We start from the raw sequence: 21,812 nt of genomic DNA, 5'->3' as shown, positions 1-21,812 counted from the left end.
CAGAGGGTCTTGCTAAAACGCTAATGACAAATGTCTCCATAACCCAGTTCAGTCCTGGCATGTTTCTCCGAAACCCACTTAACACTGTTCAAAACAACAATTTTCTCACAGTCTTTACTTGTCAAAGCAAGAGCAGAGTGGCAATCGAAGAGCATCGCACTGCTGAAAGGTGAAAAGGTGTGTACAAGAACATCTGCTACTGTGATTTGTATTTGTAGAGACCTGTTTGGAAAATACAGTCAACATCCCCAGTCTGGACAAGCCAGCGAGTATAAGAGAGAGTGAGATTCCTTCATGTGTTTATGATTTAGACACCTCACCCAGGTCAGAGTTCAACCCTTAGAAGTCAGAGTTTCAATCAAACTCTTGTCTCTTCCAATGTTCTCCTGCAACACGGGGGCCAGTTCCAATACAAACACACACACACCTACACATAACTCCCCGAAAGAAACAGGAAATCGAGGTAGGGCTAGAAAACTAAATCATAACACATGCCATATGTCCGTTGTATACACATGGCAAGTACATTCAAACCACCCCTCCGTGAAAGAACATTTTTCCATCCAGTTTCGAGAAAAAGAGAAAGAGTTGGAGGAGTCTTTTATCCAGGGTGGTGGTACAGCGAAGCTGCAGCCTGGAGCGAACATCCCGAATCCCCGGGCCAAGAGAACCATCCCACCCCCTCGGTCTGTGGGAATGTGGTTTCTCCCCACTGCTCATGCCCCCCCCCCCCCCCCCCCCCCCCCTATGGGCAGCAGACGTTTGTCTCCACTCTGACTGCACGCAGAGCAGGGGGCGTCTGTGGGCTGGGTTGTGTGTGTATATATATGTGTGTGTGTGTACAGTATACTGTCTATAAATGTGTATGTGTGTATGTATGACAGGGATGTGCTCTGTAGATGTGTCTATGTACAGAATACTGTACTGTAAAGATGTGCACGCGTGATAGGGATGTGCCTTGTGTGTGTACTGTATATAAATATAGATGTGTGATAGGGTGCTCTTTTTGTATGTGTTTGGGTGGGGACTATAATTTCCCCTAATGTCTAAAGGAGTACCATCAGCCAAAAGTTGATGAAAATGAATACTGCAGAGGGTAGCAATTTGATCTGAACGAGGTATCTAAATCATTAACACATGAAGAAATATTTTGCACACACATTAAAATGCAGCGTTTTCGTGTTTCTGGAATTTCTCATGCCACTCAGAAGATGACTGTTGCACCACATGTTTCACATTAGACGTCGTCTCATGTGTGAGTTTGAAGAAAGAGATTATGAAAGTGCCATGTTCAGACTTTGAGGGGAGTTTAGCTTGACTACCACAGGCAGACGGATGGTGTTTTGCTTGTTTGCTGACAGAAACTAGGAGGAGGTTCACTAAACCTCTCCCTCCCTTCAGTCTCTTTTAAACAAACAATATCCTCAAATATGACTCAAAGTCGGGGTGGATATCACATTGATTAAATATCTGTGTTTTTAGCACCAGGATGGATAAACTTGACAGGAGAGTATTTCAAGAAACCCTGCTCATAAATCAATGTCAGTTTATTATCAAACTGTTTAATGTCATTTTTCTCCAATATGGATATGACCTTATGAACTATTTGAACTACTGTATAATTTGAACAAGCACGTTGACTCATACAGGACGATGCACCGATGAACGGAACAAAGATGACGTTGTGTGAAACTCGGGCTTAGTTCACTTTGTTGACAAAACACTTGCATATGTATTTCAGTCCCACACGCAAAATGCAAAGCATCCAATTACCTCCCACACGCCAGGCAAGGCTGATACAGCCCTCTCATTGGCTGTGAACATGTTCCGGCCACAATCTTCAGTGGAATTGTCATTGGCCGTCTCAGGCTTCTAGATGTTGCTATTTTCCGTCAAAAGAGAGAGAGTTTGTTTGATGATGAACGGGGTCAATAATATTTTCAGGAAAGGCTGTACACTTTGTCTTTAATTACAGTATGTGTTCTGTTATGTATCCACAAGTCTATTGGCTGTGTCTAGCGGGGAGGTAATTCACCTGCCTCAAATGTTTAGTTTTGCCTCAAACATACAGTACATGACAACTTACCTTGATACGGATCTGAAAGGAACACCATTTATTGGGAATTACTATTAAGAAAAGGCAGGTCAGTTAACATATAATTATTTTGAAATCTGAAGAAAAATACAATTCTATGTTGTCTATAACATAGGAACATCACCATTGAACTGACAGGGATGGTAGAAGGTTTACAGGGAAACTCTAGAGCGTAGTTCTTGAGCAGACTGATACTTTCCTGCTGGTACATTAGTGTGGTTTGCCTTTGGAATCTCAACTGAAGCAAAGTGAATGTAAAAAGAAGTCGAAATCCACACAGTGATTCAACACACTGGAAGAATCTAGCTTGCAAGTAAAAGCAGTTGTCTGCCTGTAGCTAGCAAGAGAAAATGACGCAAAAAAACAACCCCTGACAGACTGTGCTTTAGACGGCTGACAACAAACATGCTCACGTGAGGAACAGGACACACACACACACACACAAACACACACGCATGCAATCCCCACAGTGGGTAATGCTGATTGATGTGGATGAGTGTCAGACGTCCACGACTAGGAGCCCAGCCCAGAGAGGATCAGACCTCTACTCTTGACGCTCAGCACAGTCAATGGGATTTAGAGCAGCTCTCCGTCCCTTGCCTCCCTCCTCTCCCCCTCTCCTCACCCCTCCCTCCTCCCCCCCCCTCTCTCCAGTAATCGCTCTGTTGTGGTGTTAACTCCAGCTTGCTGCTGGTGCCTCCTCCCCTCGCAGGAAACTCTCCCTCTCTCCCTTTCTTTCCCTCTCCGTCTCTCTCACTCTCTCGGCTGTACATAAGTGTGGATGGGAGGATTGTGTTTCAGACAGAGTGAAGGAATGCTGAGGTGCAGGACAGATGGAGAGGGATGCGCCCCCTCTGAGCCCTCCTGCCTGGTATTGGCTGGTGTGACGGTCACCGTGCGAGATCAACAGGTGAGCGACAAGCCTGATTCGCCCGCCACTGAAATAGCTTTTCACTAACCTCTCAACCTACACATGATGTCTCACACTTGAGACGTAAGGCAACAAGTTTTTTTTTCTTCTTCCCACAACTCTTGTGAACTCCCAAATTCTTACTGGAGGTGGAAGGTTGTCTTCCACCATCAATGTCAAATACATTGTCTAGTGGGAGGTGGAGCTGCATGATGGTGTCACAACAGTCTTAGATAAGACAGGGTATTTTGAAGTGTGGAGTTGGGTTCAGGGATGCCGTAGCACACTGGGGTCAGGCACTGTTCTGTTTTTGGATCAGCAAAGGGGGTGTGTCAGCAGAGGAATGTTACACTCTTACCGTTACTACAATAGCCGGCACTACGCAGCATGCTAGCAGCCTTGCCAGTTCCATAGCATGGGTTCGTTTTCTGATGGAAACGTGGCAGAATTACAAGAGGACTGTTTATCATGTCATTCATGTTTTACACATCTGTGTGTATATATGGGTTTTCAGAGAAAGAATACATTTTATTTGACATTACATTTAGGCATTTAATCAGATGCCTTATAGGAAGTAATTACAAAGCTCAAAGGGGGAGGTTGAGAGTGGGAGCAAAGTTGGCGAGAGCAGCAAGTTTAACAGCTGAATTAAACAGAATTACAACCTGCTATTAAAGGATGTATATTCTATGTTGGGTGCATGGTGTTTCAATTTACCCACCATGTTGACTAAACCCAACAGAGAGGTAGGGGGGATACAAATCATAGAGAATCAACAACAGCTTTTGACAAGAGAGAGAGCGAGAGAGAGACAGTTCTTGAAATACCTGAAAAGGATTTTGGGATTGTGATTAAATCTGTACTGTGGGTTAACAGTGACGGAAGGCACCCACGCACATACACAGACATGAGGCCAGACACACAGCAAGGCCGACAGATTGTGTTGACGATGTTTGGGCCAGATCCCTGGAGGGAACGCTACACTGCAGGGTGAAAGATGCAGGCGAAGGCACAGGATGGGGGGGGGGGGGTGATCTGGATGTCCCTGGATTATTAACCCTGTCTTCTTTCCTTCATGTATCTGATTCTCAAACTATTGTTTTCTTTGTCTGGCACAGACAACAAGTCTCTCTTTTTTTTCTCTCTGTCCCTCCATCTTTCTCCATCCACCCCTCTCCCCCAGTCATTCTGTCTCTGTCACACAAGGGGTCTTTAAAATCCGAAATATCATATCGGATTTCAGCAGGCTGCAATGGCACAATTATCTAAAGCACAACACTCAGTGAAACTTTCCTACCCTTCTCATTCACCTCTACCCTCATCTCCTTGCACTCATCTTCCCCCCCTTTCTCTACTTTCTTTCAGTCATAAGGGAACCGTCTGTTGGCTGGTTGGTTTTGGCTGCTGCCAAAACAGACCAAACCCCTCAGTTCTTCTAAGGTCATCATTCTGGGGTAGTGATCTAATCTATTCTAGAGACAATAGTTCTCAAGATTGTAGGGTTGCGTCAGTGGAAAGTACAGGCTGTGCTAAGCTACTGTGTTGTCAGCAGTGGCACGTATTTCGATGATACCTGAACTATTGCTGACTTTCAGTGTTCAAGTACCGCTACTTAGATGCACTGTTTAGGATCCGAACAGTAATTAGGATTGAGAAAGAGGACTCTCCCAATCTGCTTGTGAACACAGTGTAGAATACAACATATGTTTACATGTATGTGTATGCACAAAGTTGGTTATCATTCAGAACCAGTGAGATTTATGTATTCAACAGATATCCAATTATAAGTTTAGCTTATTCAAATAAATATGGTCAGATGATGTTACGGAATCTGACATTGGAGGTCATTTAGATACATATGTATATATGTGTATATATACACACACAAACACACACACGCACACACAATCTAATCCTTTTGTCAAATGTTTTCTACATTCTTGATGTTGGGCAGAAGGGCTCCGCAAATACCACAGTGATCAACAAACTGTTATCCAAATTGCTACCAGATAGGGTTAGTGGGTCCCTGACAGCACAGATACATTCTTCCATTCGCTCCCAAACTATTCACTGCTTCCAATGTACACAATCCACGGTTGCCTCATCTTGGCAAATGCTTTTTAGCGTTGCACTTAAGAGGGGCATCCACTACATCACATTATACTGAACAATATCAATTTCCTCCAGTCAATACATTTCTGGGTGCTTGGACTGTCGGTTGGCCTCGTAGCCGTGGGAGACGAGCCTTGTTGTTTGCCCTCTACACAATGCTTACTAATCCTTTATTAATATGCAATGATGGCCCAACACAATGTTAAGCACTGTATTCTACCTCTTTGTAAGGCAGCCTACAGAAGGCTGAGTCCGTGCAGACCACTGAGAAGTAACGGACTGATTGCTCAGGATGTGGTTCTGCTAACCCCCCCCCCCCCCCCCCCCCCCCGCTCCACATCCCTCCCCCTTCTTGGTTGAACGCAAGACGCCGAACCCTCAAAAAATAAATCAAGTCTCAGCTTGTAGCGAAATATTTTCCATTCAATGGCACAACCACAGAGGGTTTCCTCTGTTGTCCATCAATCCCTCCACCTCCTATTAATCGACCATGCACATCACTCGGACACACACACACGCACGCTCAAGCGCATAAACAGGAAATAATGATGAACAAAGTCGATGTTGCTATTATCACCAAGGTTACCCGTGATGAGTTCCATAAGTGCAGTAAAAGGTCCCCAGTTGTGGTTTACAGTTCGAGAGCCGGCGAGTCTGCGCCCAGCCCCCCCTCTCTCCCTCTCCTCACCCCTCTCCTCACTCCTCTCCCCAACCCTCTCCTCACCCCCAGATCCCAGGGTTTGAGTCAGGATTCTGCTCTGATCCCTCCACATGTCTCCAGACATCATTTCTGAGAATGTGAAGGTGTGGAAGTGGTTTCTCTCATCAATTTGGAAATATTAAAAATATTTAAACTGTTAAGTAAAGTACTAGGCTTAGGTGCAGTTGTGGCTAAAGCAGTTTTTACATGCACTAAATTGCTGTAAATGACATCAAAAACTGCAAGGTATTCGGGTCAAGGAAACTGACATACAGCATAAGCAAGATGAAAACATTTTGAAACAAGCAACCAAGTTACACAAACTGTCCTGTGTAGCCTAAATGCTAGCATTGAAATATTTAGGTGATAATTCTTTGCATTTGTACCATGATCAAAATAAAAGCATGAAAAGCATTTGTTACACAATGTAAATTTCATGTTCCAAAACTGATGTTTTTAGGCTTGATTATGGAACACCTAAACCCCAGTCTTTAATTCCACATGTTGTAATTGCGAAGGGAAAGCATTTACATTTACTTTTCATTTAGCAGACGCTTTTATCCAAAGTGACTTTCAAGAAAGAGCTTTACAAATCTGGATCTTTCGATGATACTGCATGTCTCGCTTGTTTCGTCATGCTCGTTCAGCCCTGCCTTTGAAATTCATGATGTATACACATAGTTGAGATAGCTTTCCAAGGGAAGGGTCTTGTACCGAGAACACTGCCCCCCCTAGATCTTTAGGCGGTGTCACTTCAATTGAATGTGTTACATTTCTGTATTATAAAGAGGGGAAGGGTCAAAGTTGGAGATGGGAAAACACTGTAACTGCCCTTTAAAAGTTCACAACGTCTGTGCTCCTGCCTCAGGCTGACAGCTTTTGGCAAGGCAGCCTGTCATTATGGGCACGTCGGTATCTTACGGGTTAGACTGGAGCAACGTGTGGACAGGATCAAAACGGCCGTCTGACAGACTCCCCTAGGTGTCAACTGAGGCAGGAGAATTCCTCAGGTGAACTCATTCCTCATCATGGAAACATAAGGCACTGTCGGTGGCGCTATTACAATCCTATTATACTTGTTGTTGGATCATGTGGAATATCCCTGGTAATCCTATTAATTTGTGATATGCTGCACACAACTGATGCACTATGTATATTTGCTGAGGTTGAACATCCTCCCCTGTGTTTCTCCTGCTTGCTTATGCTCCCACCCTCTCAAATGTCTCTCTCTTTTTTTTTTTACCATTCCAAAAACGACCCTCTCACCCTCTTCCTCCTTTGACCTCTTCTCTCACTCCTCTCATTCTCTTCCACTCTTCATTTGACACCTTTCTCAGTCCCCCTCTCATCTCCATCTCGCCCTTCCATCACTTCCCCTCATCTCTCTTCCTCCCTTCATCTCACTTCTCTCCCTCCCCTCTCATTCTCTTCCTCTCCCCACCTCTCTCTCTTCTAACCGCCTCTCTCCTCCATCCCACCAGGATGATTGAAGGACGCCCTTGTTGACCCGTGAGCCCAGGATGCCCGCGGTGCCAGCGGGCAGTGCCCCCAACCCCCACGCCCTCCCCGTGACCTGCGCCCTCACCTGCTTCTGGCTCCTCCTCCTCTTCCACACCGCCTTTGGCCAGAAGCCCGCCAAGCTCCCATTGGTTGGCCGCAAGCCCTTCGTCGCCGCTTGGAACGCCCCGTTAGACATGTGCACGACCAAGTACAACGTCACCGCCAACCTCGACCACCTCTTCCAGATCAGCGGGAGCCCGCGGGCTGTCCGCACCGGCCAGAACGTCACCATCTTCTACGCCAACCGGCTCGGCCACTACCCGTACTACACCGACCAAGGTCAGGCCGTCAACGGCGGGCTTCCTCAGAACTGCAGCCTGGACGCCCACCTCATCAAGGCCTACCAGGACATCAGCCACTTCATCCCCTCCCAAAGCTTCCGGGGCCTGGCCGTCATCGACTGGGAGCACTGGCGGCCGCAGTGGAACCGCAACTGGCACAAGAAGGCCGTCTACCGGCGGAAGTCCCGGGAGCTGACCGCCAGGGCGTACATCAACGTGACGGCCTCGCAGGTCGAGGGGCTGGCGCGCGAGCGCTTCGAGAAGAGCGCCCGGGCGTTCATGCTGCGCACCGTCCAGCTGGGGACGCGCCTACGCCCCGACGGCCTGTGGGGCTTCTACCTCTACCCCGACTGCCACAACTACAATCTGCACGAGGACAACTACACGGGCTCCTGCCCCCTGCAGGAGAGCCGGCGCAACGACGAGCTGCTGTGGCTGTGGAACAGCAGCACGGCGCTGTTCCCCTCGGTGGCCATCAGGAAGAGTCACACGGACAGCGTCAGCAACCTGCACTTCTCCCAGTACCGGGTGCTGGAGGCGATCAGGATCGCGTCGCTCACCTCGCTGGACTACGACCTGCCTACGTATGTCTACCTGAGACTGGGTTACAGGGACGAGGCCATGGCCTTCCTCACCACGGTAAGATCACCACACCTAGCACCAAGCTTTGGAGATCCTCTGGAGCCAATTACACCTGTCTCCTCTCAGCCAACGGTGGAAAGCAACTTAATCTGCCCTTCCTGACCCACCTCACATTCAACTTAAGTGTTAAGGAACTTACCTGACTGACTAGTAGACTTGTGCTGTAGTAATAAACTTAGTTGTGATAGCCTGTTCAGCACTGATGCATCATGTTTATCAAATCCGCGGACCGCGGCACACTGTCACTGTCCAAGACCAGGTTATGTTTGTGCTAAACGAAACTCTGAATAAAACGTTTACTTAATACATGCTTAATCATCAGTGGTAGTGGAGTCCACTAAACCCAGGATCGATCTCTCTTCCCTTTGCTCATGATGATACCGTGAAATAAACTGAGTTGACCGTCAAATAATGTATGAATCTGATTAGCACCCTCTAGTGGCAAAAAAAAGTAAAATAGCTGACGTAAAGCTGCTGTGTGACAGTGAGCATTATGCTTCATTACGTTGTTGCATGGTACTACATCAGAGAGGATGGAGTGGTTAATTGCTAAATAATGAAAGTAAAAGTGGGATTTATATGTATATCAGATATCATTGTATTATTTAATGTATAAGAATTCTGTAATGTGACTACTGTAAAGATGGCTTGTTTATGTGTGTGTGTGTGTGTGTGTGTGTGTGTGTGTGCTCTTCACAGAAAGACTTGATCCACACCATTGGGGAGAGTGCTGCTTTAGGTGCTGCTGGATTTGTGATCTGGGGAGACCTCAACCTCACCTCATCCAGAGTATGTTTCAAACCTCCACACAGCATCACTCCAAACGCTCTGTTTCCCAACTCCAGGTGTACTTTAGGTACACACCATACAGAGTAGGGTGCCTACCTCCGTACAGCATTCATGTTAATGTATACATCTAGCGGGGCACCCGTGTGGCTCACCAGACCACTGTGTGCGCCATGTAGGCTGGGGCTTCACTGCGGAGACATGGGTTCGAATCCAGCCAAGGCCGTTCACCGCATGTCCTCCCCTTTCTCCTCTCCAAACACCCTCTTTGTCAGAAATAAATAATAACGAGGTTCAACCCTGAAACCTCTAGATCTCCAATCAAATCCTCTACCACTGAGTTCTACCCATCATCACTTTACAGTATTATAGTGCCTTTCTGTTTCCTGATTCCTAACAATAACACACTGTCATTTTGTGTTATTTAGGATTGAATAATTCAACATTTGCACAGTAGGTTTAAAGTATGAGACTGTAATGCTTGGGTTGTCAAATGAAGTGTCCCCTTGAGGTCGTGTGGCTGAACATCTGCAACACAGCCATTTGTTTTGACACACTCACAATGTCAACACAGCTTTCAGCACCATAATACAAACAGAGCACATCTGTCAGTAAACGGGATGAAGATGGGATTCCTCAGATTCCGACACGCATTCCAAACATAGTGGATATCCGTCTCGTCTAATTGGGACAAGACAAACCCCACCTATTGATAGAACCAGTCAGACAACAGAGCACATCATGTGGTCAGAACGCTGGATATGCCCCCCTGAGATTTGACCTTGTCTGAACCCTTAACTGATGTCTGGCCTTTAGCTCTGCGAGTCTTGTGCTCTACAACCCCATTCACTCAAATCTGAACCAACTTCGAACTTGTCACAGATAGTTCATAAGCTGCCTCGTCCATGCCTCAATACCAGCCATCAACACTTTATTGGAAAGATAACGATTTGGATTTTCATCGATGCCACTGTCTTCTGCCCCCCCCCCCCCCCTCCCCCTCCCTCCAGCACAACTGCACCAAGGTGAAATCCTTCCTGAGCCATCGTCTGGGCCAGTACATCACCAACGTGACGCGCGCCGCAGAGCTCTGCAGCAACTTTCTGTGCCAGAGCAACGGGCGCTGCGTCAGGAGGGACCCCTACGCCCCCCACTACCTCCACCTGAGCGCCGACAGCTACCGCATCCAGCCCTCCGGAGACGGCGACTTCCTGGTTACGGGTTGGCACTCGCAGCGCGAGCTGCAGCTATTGGCCGAGAGGTTCCGCTGCCACTGCTACGAGGGCCACACCGGGGAGAGGTGTGACAGTCTGAACGAAGTGGTGGTGGAGGAAGGGGGGGCAGACCAGGAGGAGGAGGAGGAGGAGTGGAGAAAGGAGGAGGAGGAGGAGAACAAATGGACGGATGAAGAGGAAGGAAATGAGATCGGGGGAGAAGAGAAAGACAGAAAAATGGAGAGCTCGGCTCCACAAACTGATAATGCGTACGGACTGATGATGTTACTGCTCATGTTGAACTTCTCTATTCTGGGATTAGTGGTATTATGATGATGATGATGATGATGATGGCACTTTAGGTAGCATGCGGGGGGGTTGGTTTTGGATGAGGAAGGAGAGAAGTCCCTCTCCTTGTTATTACTGTCCCATGAGGGCCCTACATTGAACTATGAAGCTTGATAACGGTGCTTGGCACACATATGACATACACGCCAAATGGTTGTGTCAACACCAACGTTGTATACTGTACTATGAATGCATTCTGCATTTCTGATGAATGTGGCGATTAGTTCCTTTCGGGGTTCTCATGCTTGAGAAACACTTGAATACCACGTCTTGTAGCTTACTTTATACATCCACTTGTCTGACATAACTGACACTATAACTGATGTACGACCATATAGAAACTGTTGACACGATGACGAACAGGATGACATTTTGGCTTTTAGGTGAGAATCGACCCCTTAAACCAGAACCAGCATCTGCAACATAGCCAATATACCATAATCAACCAGAATGCTGTCTCTAGACTACTGGATTGAGGGGATGCATCAGACTCCAACAGGCACAGCCTACTCCAAGGTCTATGCAAGCCACTCGTGTAGAACAAAGTACTTGCCCAGCCAGTATGACACTGTACTCTCCATTTAACAACCACAAACAACCACATAGACTAACAATGAACAATAAGATGAAAGATGTATTTAAATCGTCCGGTCGGTGAGAAACTTCCTCTGGGTGGGACCTTTAGGAACGCTGTCACAGCCTAGTGGTTTGTTTTTCAAGAAACTTGCAGAGAGGAGGACAAGTAGGGGTGACGAGTCATTCTGTCACAGACAGGAGTTTGTTCATCAGGCCTTTAGTCAGAATGGCCTGATTTGACTTAGGGTGTTTCCTTCACCCCATTAAAATAGTAACTTTATCTATCGATTGTAAAAGTACTATCACTTTGATAGCACTTTAAGCACTGACAAAGAAGTGGTATACCACCCTCCAGTCTACCCTTAATTCTATGCAGTAAACAATTTTAGCAATATGTCTGTTTTTATAAGATGTTTACAAAACGGTGTACTCTTATGCTATGTATAAACTATAACTTTAAAACATATGACTAGTTTATGAGCCAATGGACCAATGTGAACATAGTATAACGTAGAGCCATTTGCTCCTTTCTCACAACCTTCAGCAACCTATTCCAACCCACCTGATTCAAACAAATGGTGTCGTCAGGCATCTGCTCAGCTTGGTAACGACCCATTCATTGGAACCAGGTGCATTGGAAAAAGGAAACATCTCAAACATGCAGGGTAGGAGGGTCCCAAGCACCAGGGTTGAGAAAGGCTGTTTAAAAAAGGTGTGATTGGTTGATGAAAAACAATTGAGAGCCAGTAAGGTGTGGACATTCAGTGGAAATGAAATGAGCTGCATGACTATATGAGACTGACAGCGCTGTGATCGTTTGTGTGATCACCTTGCTGATGGAAGGCTGCAATGGACCCTGTCAATTCTGCACCAGTGTTGCATTTTTCAGGTGCCAAATTTACCTTAGGGCTGTGATCTCTTTCATTTCAGCCATCATATTGTAATTGTGTTTGATGGGAGACGTGAGCGTATCTCGAATGAGATTGACGCACAATCCAATGTGTAGCGTTTCATTAGCTGACTTGTCATTCAGCGTTTGGAGAAGATTGCAAATAGGGGAACTACCTCTGTCGTTTGGCAATTTTCTCCTCTCCTTCAGACACTCTCTACAAACTCTCTTAAAGGCGAAGATGCTTTGTGAAGAACTTAAATCTTTACCAGGATCACGTCTTTACTTTAAGGGGAAATTATTAGGAAACTAAATTCTTCATAGAATATTGAAAACTGAATTTGTGAGTAATTCGATGAATTCTTGAAAGTTTCGATTAATGGTGACTTATTGGTCAAGGAAGCTTTAAATATAACCCCATCTGATCTCGTGCTGATTTCACTGTGCCTCACTCAATTCCCTGAAGTTGTTCTATACACATATATATATATATATGTTGACGTGGCAATTTTGTAGCAGAACCTTCTATCAAAGCCAAAGTGTATCTTCAAGCCAGGTAACCTTTCAAAATATTTTTGCATTTAAGACCATTAGGTTTCAGGGAGAGTATGTGAGCATAATTTAGGGCCATTTAAAGTTGGCAAATGACAATTTTGCGTCATTGCAAGATAAGAAAATAAATATTGACTGCACACCAAAGACATGCAAGATAACATATCGGAAAAACTTATTGGACATAGTGTGTTGAGTTTAATCTTATATTTTATTTTCCTACACATCTGTACCATGACCTATACTGACTGGGGAGATTGTAATAAGAACGGTTTTATTTGGTTTTGTACTTATGCAAGTGTGGAGCTGACATTCATAACCAATATACAAATATGACACTTGAACACTGTCTACCAAGGACATATCCTGGTTCATATGTCTTCAATAATGTGTTCCATTTCATCTCACTTCTGATTAGGCAGGTACTGGAACGTTTAAGATGGCAATAGTTTTGTCAAGATTGGGCACTTATGTTTAAGTGTATCAAAATTGTAAACCAAATACACAATTCCAATTCAGCATGTGAAAAGTGTTGCCTGGATGTAGTATGCACTGCTAATAAAGGTTGGAATCATTTTCAGTGCCGCAGGGTTACATTAATTTTTACATTTCTCAAAGCAATTAAGGTCAAATGTGTATTCAAAGTAGCTGTAGGTTTTAAGCGTTGCCTATATTTGTACTACACACACACACAGTCACACAAGCAAAAAATACTGATAGAGCCTCAGGTGTTAAGAAGGGCATTAGTTTTTCAGGGTACAGAAAATAGATAAGTAGACAACCTGTCACCTGAGTGCAGTACCTGCTGTACTGTTGCACATAGTGACAGCACAATGAAAGACCTAACTGTTCTCTCACCAAACTTTGTTTTACAGTTTCTCAGTCGTTTTGGTAAATTTCTGGAATCATCCTTAACATTTGCAAAACAGTAAGTGCATTTTCTCAAAACAATTAAAGTCTGTAAAGATAGCTCAAAATCCTTCTTTGTCTCTCAGTAAGTTCTTTTTTTAATCACAAACAAGGTAGTAGTCAAAATGCTTTGCCATGTTGTCAGTATTCTGTAAGTTGTTTTTGATCAACTATGGCCAAAGTTTGGATAATGATGACTGAAAATGCCCAGGGATGCACTTTTTCTACGTGGCATATAAAAAAATGTTATAGAGCAAAGTTACACATTGTTGTATGTGGGAGCTTGATTGCAAGAGATTATACATGATTCACGCTTGGGGCATGCTTTACTGCTTGTGCTGTAGTTTGTTCACAGACCATGTTACAATTTTACAGCACTGCATAGTACAAAGGAAACAATTAAAATGTTCTACCAAAAAATTGGTAGAAATGTTAGGAAGCACCCATGCAACATTGTACTGAAAGGGAAATTACAATTATGATAACTGGTTCAACCATTTTGCATGTAATGATGTATGCACTGGAATATTGGACTAATGCCTAGATGATTTTTTGGGGGTAAGACATGAGACATTGATAATGTAGAAAAAAGACCATTGTGCATAATCATTTGCATGAATGTACCAAAACTATTGCAATTTCTTCAAAACAATCAGTAATTGCTTTTGTGACGTGCACAAGTAATTAGATGTGGATGGTGAAGAAGTCGTTTTGAGAATTTCAATGGCAATCTGAGAAAGTGACTGAAATAAACTGTAAATGCTAGGTGTCCAGAAGTACTTTTTGCATAAGGCTCTGTCAATAATGCTTGTTCATGCACATTTTTCAACTTAAAAAATGTTCTACCTTTCACCTGCATGTCAAACATTAAATCACATCTCAGACAATAAGATACCTAGCGTAACGTTAAACGAAAAGTATTTTTCAGTGTTCTCCTTTCTTCCCGGACATGTATGCACATAATAACAGGTTTAGCTCCAAGGTCCCATAACACATGTCAAAAATTCAAACATAGACCAGACTTTGTGAAATAGCTCCACAATTACAGGTATGATCTATCGCTATACCTGCAATTTTCAGGTACCACAGACCACTATATGGGAGGACTTTATGTTGGCAGCCAGACAAAACAGAACCAAATGAGCCTTAATCGTCCTTGTTCTGCCTTTACTCTATCTGACAAGGGTTTTAAAACTGCCCAGTACCAGACATTCATGATACCACAAGGGAAAAAGCACTTGAGTGATATCACAGGGCATTACAAACATTTCCACGTTCAAGAAGTTCTTGAAACAACATTACATAAAAGTATTAGATTGCTGTAGCCAGGTACTTATAAAGCCATGCAAATAGCATGGAAATGCATTCCTACGACATTTTGCACAGGTAAGAACCAACCAGTCAGTCTTTCAGTGGTGTTTCTTTGTGAAGTGTGAAGTTTCCATCAACAGCTTTGGGAACATATTTATTCCGCAGCATTTTTTTCCAATGTGAAGATGGAGAGGTCTATCATTACGACACTCAAAGAATTTCCTTCCGTTTCTCTGTGCAATTGAGAGAATCCTTCAAACGATGAACTCTGCAATGAATGGTGACCTAGCTTTCCACTCTCGTATGTAATCCATATGTTTATTTGATCCATAGAAAAGTCAACATGGACCAGAACATAAAGGTGAGGAGATGTTCCAGGCAGCTGATCCCCACTCTCACAATTTATCTTCTGGGCTGCCTTGTTCCTGCCTTAACCTTGCTTACAACGGAACCTCCACTAATGGATGGCCACCCGTTTGTGGTCCTATGGAATGCTCCTACCAATGTGTGCAAGCAGCTGGAGATCCATCTGGACACCTCGGTCTTCCATGCAGTGACCACTCCGGCTGCCGTTCCTAGTCAGTTCCTCACCCTCTTCTATAAAGACCGGTTGGGACTCTATCCCCACGTTGACCCAGTCACCAAACAAGAGTACAACGGTGGAATTCCTCAAAAGGGCGACTTGACAGCCAGCCTGATGAAGGCCAGTGATGACATCGCCCACTTCATGCCCTCAGACTCCATCCCTGGCCTGGCCGTCATCGACTGGGAAGACTGGCGCCCGAAATGGGAGAGAAACTGGGGATCCAAGGATATCTACCGGCAGCTCTCCATCTCTTACGCTGAAGAGAAAGATCCCACTTTGCCTCAAAACCAAGTCATCCCAACTGCCAAGAAGCAGTTCCAAACCGCTGCTAGGAACTACATGCAGGAAACCATGATGCTTGGGAAAAATATCCGGCCTAGCCAGCTGTGGGGCTTCTACCTGTTCCCCGACTGCTACAACTACGGCTGGGAGAAGCCGGGTTACACAGGAACATGTCCGGTAAACACCCAGAAACTCAACGATCAACTGCTGTGGTTGTGGGAATCCAGCACAGCGCTCTACCCTTCCATCTACCTGCCCCTGTCGCTGAGCGACAGCCCCAACGCGGCATACTTTGTGCAGAATCGCATTCAGGAGGCGGTGAGGGTGGCGGCCCTGCCCCAGCGCCCGTACACTGTGCCCATCTATGTGTACTCACGCCCGCTCTACCGCGACCAGAACAAACAGTTCCTCAGTCAGGTGAAGGCTCACTTCAGATCGATTCAATTCGACTGCTCACGGTTACAGAACTAGTCACTGGGATTCATAAGCGGGATTAATACTTGCAACTGAATAAAATGCTTGTTGCTGGCAATTAGAGGGTATATTTGATACTGATACACAACTGCTTTGAAACACTGTTCAGAATCATCCTACAGTACTACAATTGTCTCAGTAGATTCATTCATTCCGTTTGCTCTCATTCAGCACATTGAACCTCTGCATGGCGTTAACTCTATAAGCGAAACCACTTGCATTTCCATCTCTCAGGAGGACTTGGTCAGAAGTGTAGGAGAAAGTGCAGCCCTTGGAGCCTCAGGAACAGTGATGTGGGGTGCCAGTGCAGACTACAATGGCAAGGTAAGCTCTAACATAAAATACACCTAATTAACCTTTCATCCTAGTTTTTCAATCTGTCTCTCTTTTGCTTCCATACAGAACACAATTCTCATGTTGAGTTCCTCAAGTTATATTTAGGACATCCTCTGGAATTACTTTCACGTTACAGTAGACAAGATTCCAGTAAAGACTGCAACACCCACAAATGCATGAGGATACAGTGTCACAATGATTATTGTTATGCTGATCATTTAACCGTTGACGCATGCTGCATCTATTTGTGGCTACTGTGTGTACACCCATCATAGCAATGTCCCTTCACTGTTCCACTGTTCAGGATACACTTAGTGTTAGGTATACACTAATTCTTATACAGGGATTCTTACTTTTCTAATACATAATAAGATCACTGCCAGGTCGAGCAAATAATTATGTGGAGAGATGGCCCTAACTATTCCATTGTTTTCCCTGTCAACTTCCCCCCTTCTACCCCACTGACGGCTTGTCTTATCTGTTTCTCATTTCAGGCAGAATGTGACACTCTTTCTACATACTTGACAAGCACCCTGAACCCCTACATCGCTAACGTGACTGCCGCCGCCAAGCTCTGCAGTGACGTCCTGTGCCAGGGCAATGGCCGCTGTGTCCGAAAGAACTATGATTCCACAGACTACCTTCACTTAAACCCTGACAACTTCCATATCCTGAAGTTGAAAGAGAAGTACATGGTTGTTGGCTTGCCCTCCTCTGCAGACCTCAATTTCTTGGCCGATAAATTCACCTGTCAATGCTACACTGGTCACACCTGCTCAGACAGACTATCTTATCCAAGCAAGCCTATAGCCATTCAGGTTTAGCGTACTGTACAGTATGTACACTACATCACCACAGCGATTGATTTGTAGAGTCAAGACATGTCCATGTGGTGTGAGAATGTACTGTATGTATACCTAAATTCAGAGTATAATTCCATGTAATTCACAATAAGATTATACATGATTTTTCTGGAATTCAGGACTTGAATATTTGAAATTATTATTTATATGTATATCATCAATCAAATCAGTTTGATTAAGAAGCAAACATTATTTTTGTGCAAAATAAAAATCCACATCAGTGTTATTTAATGGGTACTTCTAAGAATGTATACAGAAACACCTCACTCTCAGCACATTTAAATATGATCACATTGTTCAGAAGGAAACCATGTTAAGAAATGTATACAGGCAAAGCTGATTGAGGTGAGAGAACATTCCTTGTATGTAATAGTCAGCCAAGTTCTTAGTAATAGGCACCACCCAAAATACATTGTCATGAGTGTCCTCTTTCCTCACCTCCCCCATACATTTACAACCTGTGGAAATCCTAATGAAAGTACGCAGGGTGATTTATGCCGATCAAGACAAGTTTCCACAGGTGTTTGTGATCTAGAACTTGAGCTTGGCTCCGAGCTATTGCAGATCTTATTTAAAGGACAAGCTATTTCAACTGTCAGACGGGATGCAGTCCAGAGGGAGGGTTATGGCGAAGAGTTAACCATCTAAGGACAGAATTGACAGAACTTGTCGCGTGGACATTGAGGAATTTGGAATCTGCAAATCCAGTTGGTACAACAATTCTATCCTTTTTAAATGATAACTTGGTTATGTCTAGATTGTACATGAAGTGTTGTGATTGCTGCGATATTTCCATACACCTGTTTTGGCTGCAAACAAAAAAGCCAAGTACTGTATAACTGTATTAGTCTTATTTTATCAATCTTGGTGGGGATTGATAATGAGATGGTGCTGTTGGATGACGATGATGTCACAATACATGCTGTATTTACATTTGTCAATATCATATCAAAACAAAAACAAATAATGCTTTTTCAAAAAGAGACCAAAATGCTATCAGTCTAGCTAATTAAGTCAGATCTCCCTTGCTTGTGTTGCCATTCAGTTATTATCACCATCTAGACTTAATGGAGGATTATCTTAAAATATTCAATCAATACTATTATTGATTAAACTTTGCTTTGCTTTCCTCAAGGAACAAAGCACCGTGCTAAAATGAATCTGACTGGTGTTACAGTAGGTGGAATTCACTTCCTAAACTTACTCCTCCTAACAACTGTACTGCACACCACCAAGGCCCTTCCTAAAACAGACACACCTGTGGTTTCCGACTATCCCTTTCTATTCATGTGGAACGCCCCAACAGAACTCTGCGAGACCAGATTTAGCATGGGCCTCGACTTGTCCTACTTCCAGTTAGTGAGCAGTACTTTGAAGACTGCAACTAACCAAAGTATCTCCATATTCTACACTGACCGTTTTGGTATCTTCCCCCACATGGACGAAGACACCGGAGAAATGTATGACGAAGGACTTCCCCAACTCATCGATTTCAAGGAACACCGCAAGCTAGCTGAAGATGACATTGAATATTACATCCCTAAAGACCAACCAGGCCTTGCCATTCTGGACTTTGAGGATTGGCGGCCTCAATGGATTCGCAACTGGGGGAGCAAGGACATCTATCGGCAAATGTCAATCGAGGTTGTAAAAAAAAAGAATCCAATGGTGTCTGATGATGAAGCGGAAGACAGAGCCAAGATGGTGTTTGAGAAAGCAGCGAAGATATACTTCATCCAATCTCTCCGTCTCGGGATCAGACTCAGGCCTAACAGGCTTTGGGGGTACTTTCTGTACCCGGACTGCTACAACTACGACTACAAACAAGATATGGAACATTATTCCGGAAGGTGTCCCGATATTGAGAAGCAAAGGAACGACAAACTGATGTGGCTTTGGAAAGAGTCCACCGCTCTCTTTCCATCCATCTATCTAGAGCTGATACTCAGAGATTCCTATCAAGCACGTCTGTACGTTCGCCACCGCATCCAGGAAGCAATGAGGGTGTCCATGCTGCCCAACCAAAACTACTCCATCCCAGTCTACGCCTACATCCGTCCAGTCTACAAGGACAGTATCCATGACTACATGTCTGAGGTTGGTTAATACACATTTCCCGTTCTCAACTGGCCTGACAGACGTTTTGGCCATCGGTGAAAACAAAACACAGGCAGAGAGGCGTTGCTCCGTGTAATCTTACCTTCAGGTGTGGTAGCACTTTGTCCAGTAACAATTTGGTTTCCAGTACGACCTGGTGAAAACGGTTGGGGAGGCGGCTGCCCTCGGAGCTGCTGGCGTCGTCTCCTGGGGAGACATGAACGTCACAGAGTCAGAGGTAGCTCTCACTTGCCTGTAGTGTGACATGTACACACACACACACACACACACACACACACACAATCTCTGGATGGATCAATCTCTGGATGGATGAAAAAATATGATTCAATAGAAGATAAAATGACATAACTAATAAATGAATCTGTGATCCTATTTCCCCAAAGGTCTCCTGCCTAAACGCCAGGCGACACCTGGATACAATCATGAACCCCTACATCCTCAACATCTCCATGGCAACCCGACTGTGCAGTGAGGCTTTATGCCAGGCCAAGGGCCGTTGTGTGAGGAAGATTTGGGACAGAGATGATTACCTCCATCTTGACCCGCAGCGCTACCAGATCAAGAGGTACAAGAACGGTGAACTGGCTGTGAAGGGTGAAATGTCCCAAGAGGACGTTGACTGGTTTGCTGAGAAATTTGACTGTATGTGCTACTCTGAGGAACCTTGCCAGTTCCCAGTTACCTTGAATACAATCCCGAAGTTTAAGAACACACAGCCGAACCACAGTGTCAACTCCCACCTCTCAAATGTTCTCTTACTAGCCATGATTGGGTTATCCATGTGTTTTGCAGCAATGTAAAAATATATTTCCGACAAACACAATTTACATTTGATTTGCAGCGCACTGTGCTATATTGTCAATTGATGTTTGGGAAGCTTGGGATTTTTAGTTTTGTTGTAAGCTCATATTACCAAAATGCGGTACACAGGGATGTCATACTGGGAGACAACAAATATTTATTCTCAAGTTGAATAATATAAAAAACTGTCAAAATCCTCAGAATAGATTGATCTGGCTTGTATGGGTATTACAAATCTACAACACAAAAGGTACTGCTGGCGTTTACATGTCACATAATTGACAGTGTGGTAATATTCAGTCTGTCTGAGATAACAGCCTCTCAACTTGGCGAACAAATAAACGGGTATATAAGTGTACCCATAGGTAGAGTGAGATCTGATTCTGACAAAAAATTTGACTACTTTAAAAAGGTAGAATTGTGATGCAGTACACACATTTCACCTGTAGATGGGGCCAGCACTCCATCGCCCTGAACCATTTTACTCGATGGAGAATCACATGTGCCACACTTGAGTTGCAGTGCAGTGCATATATAAACCTTTAATATGGCACACTTTAAATAAGTTATATTTGTGCTCTTAGTGATATTTCAATGCACAACTGCAACAGCAAACATGTATTTTGGGTCATAGTTACTGTAGTCACCTAATGACATATTCAGAAAGATTTTCACTATGGTGTATAGAGTTAATCAGTGTTGTCAGAGGGATGTAACTTTAGAGTGAACCAATATCAAACCCACAAATATCTTTATTTCTCAGAATCTTTGATGTTCTGGTAATTTCTCTGAAAATACTCTGCTGAATAAACATGAACGACACACTGAGAAGTGAACTGTGGGAAACTGGAAGACTGATATGATGGGGGCTGACTGCCTGTGATTTGAGTGGGGTTACAGTACACTCCTCTCAAGGGGAGGTTGTCTTTCCAACCACAGAGTGACGTAAGGGACCCAGACTCTGGAGAGGAATACAAAAGACATCTGTAGCCAGATAGATAGTCTGCACAAACCATCCAACAATGACTCAGTGAAAACACATTCAAACATGCAGACAGCACTCTGTGTCCCTAGTAAGGCTAATGTTAGCATTCTTCATGCATGCATCTGCATGAATCTGACATTGAACTTCTTGCAGACTAAACAATTGTATTATTTATTTATCAGGGTTAGGGTTAACCCTACCAGGACACTTGAACATGTACTGCTATTAAACTGGGACTTACATTTCTATTTACTTATTATTCTAACCACTTTGCTCTTTGCACTGTAAAATTGACTTCAGATACAACTATATTTTAATAAAAGAGATTATGTACATGTTGTGTAATTTAGGTATTGTTGAACGCACCATATTTCAAATTACGGTCGTTACTTTGTCAAGTTCTAGGTTTGTTCAGAAATGTTATTTCCATCAACACGTCACACTTCAAAGGTTAAACTTTTCTTGTTTGGACACCCATTCTG

The 21,812-nt window shown here is 44.1% G+C and overlaps 3 protein-coding genes across 7 annotated transcripts; all 3 read left to right on the top strand.

Annotated features, from left to right (window-relative positions):
* The first annotated feature begins 1,920 nt into the window (after nucleotides 1-1,920).
* LOC124476710 (hyaluronidase-4) lies at nucleotides 1,921-14,339 on the top strand. The gene is made up of 4 exons (XM_047034009.1): nucleotides 1,921-3,005; nucleotides 7,299-8,297; nucleotides 9,000-9,089; nucleotides 10,097-14,339. Exons 2-4 carry the CDS (start codon nucleotides 7,338-7,340, stop codon nucleotides 10,631-10,633), a joined length of 1,587 nt encoding a protein of 528 aa, XP_046889965.1. The 5' UTR covers nucleotides 1,921-3,005; nucleotides 7,299-7,337; the 3' UTR covers nucleotides 10,634-14,339.
* Nucleotides 14,340-14,885: 546 nt separating this feature from the next.
* LOC124476946 (hyaluronidase-5-like) lies at nucleotides 14,886-17,600 on the top strand. The gene is made up of 4 exons (XM_047034410.1): nucleotides 14,886-14,960; nucleotides 15,219-16,170; nucleotides 16,462-16,551; nucleotides 17,058-17,600. The coding sequence occupies exons 1-4, from the start codon at nucleotides 14,929-14,931 to the stop codon at nucleotides 17,385-17,387; spliced, it is 1,404 nt and encodes a 467-aa protein (XP_046890366.1). The 5' UTR covers nucleotides 14,886-14,928; the 3' UTR covers nucleotides 17,388-17,600.
* A 270-nt stretch (nucleotides 17,601-17,870) lies between these two features.
* On the top strand, nucleotides 17,871-21,143 carry LOC124477097 (hyaluronidase-5-like). 5 transcript variants are annotated; one of them, XM_047034652.1, is made up of 5 exons: nucleotides 17,871-18,133; nucleotides 18,562-18,602; nucleotides 18,874-19,523; nucleotides 19,672-19,761; nucleotides 19,928-21,143. In XM_047034652.1, the coding sequence occupies exons 3-5, from the start codon at nucleotides 18,885-18,887 to the stop codon at nucleotides 20,342-20,344; spliced, it is 1,146 nt and encodes a 381-aa protein (XP_046890608.1). In that variant the 5' UTR covers nucleotides 17,871-18,133; nucleotides 18,562-18,602; nucleotides 18,874-18,884; the 3' UTR covers nucleotides 20,345-21,143. The 5 variants fall into 5 exon arrangements, with proteins under 5 accessions (XP_046890608.1, XP_046890607.1, XP_046890604.1 ...); XM_047034651.1 differs by having other exon boundaries at nucleotides 17,871-18,137; XM_047034648.1 differs by having other exon boundaries at nucleotides 18,562-19,523.
* The last annotated feature ends 669 nt before the right edge of the window (nucleotides 21,144-21,812 follow it).

The sequence above is a fragment of the Hypomesus transpacificus genome, chromosome 14, assembly GCF_021917145.1.
Source record: "Hypomesus transpacificus isolate Combined female chromosome 14, fHypTra1, whole genome shotgun sequence".
Lineage (NCBI taxonomy): Eukaryota > Metazoa > Chordata > Actinopteri > Osmeriformes > Osmeridae > Hypomesus > Hypomesus transpacificus.
This window is presented reverse-complemented; position numbering and strand designations above follow the sequence as displayed.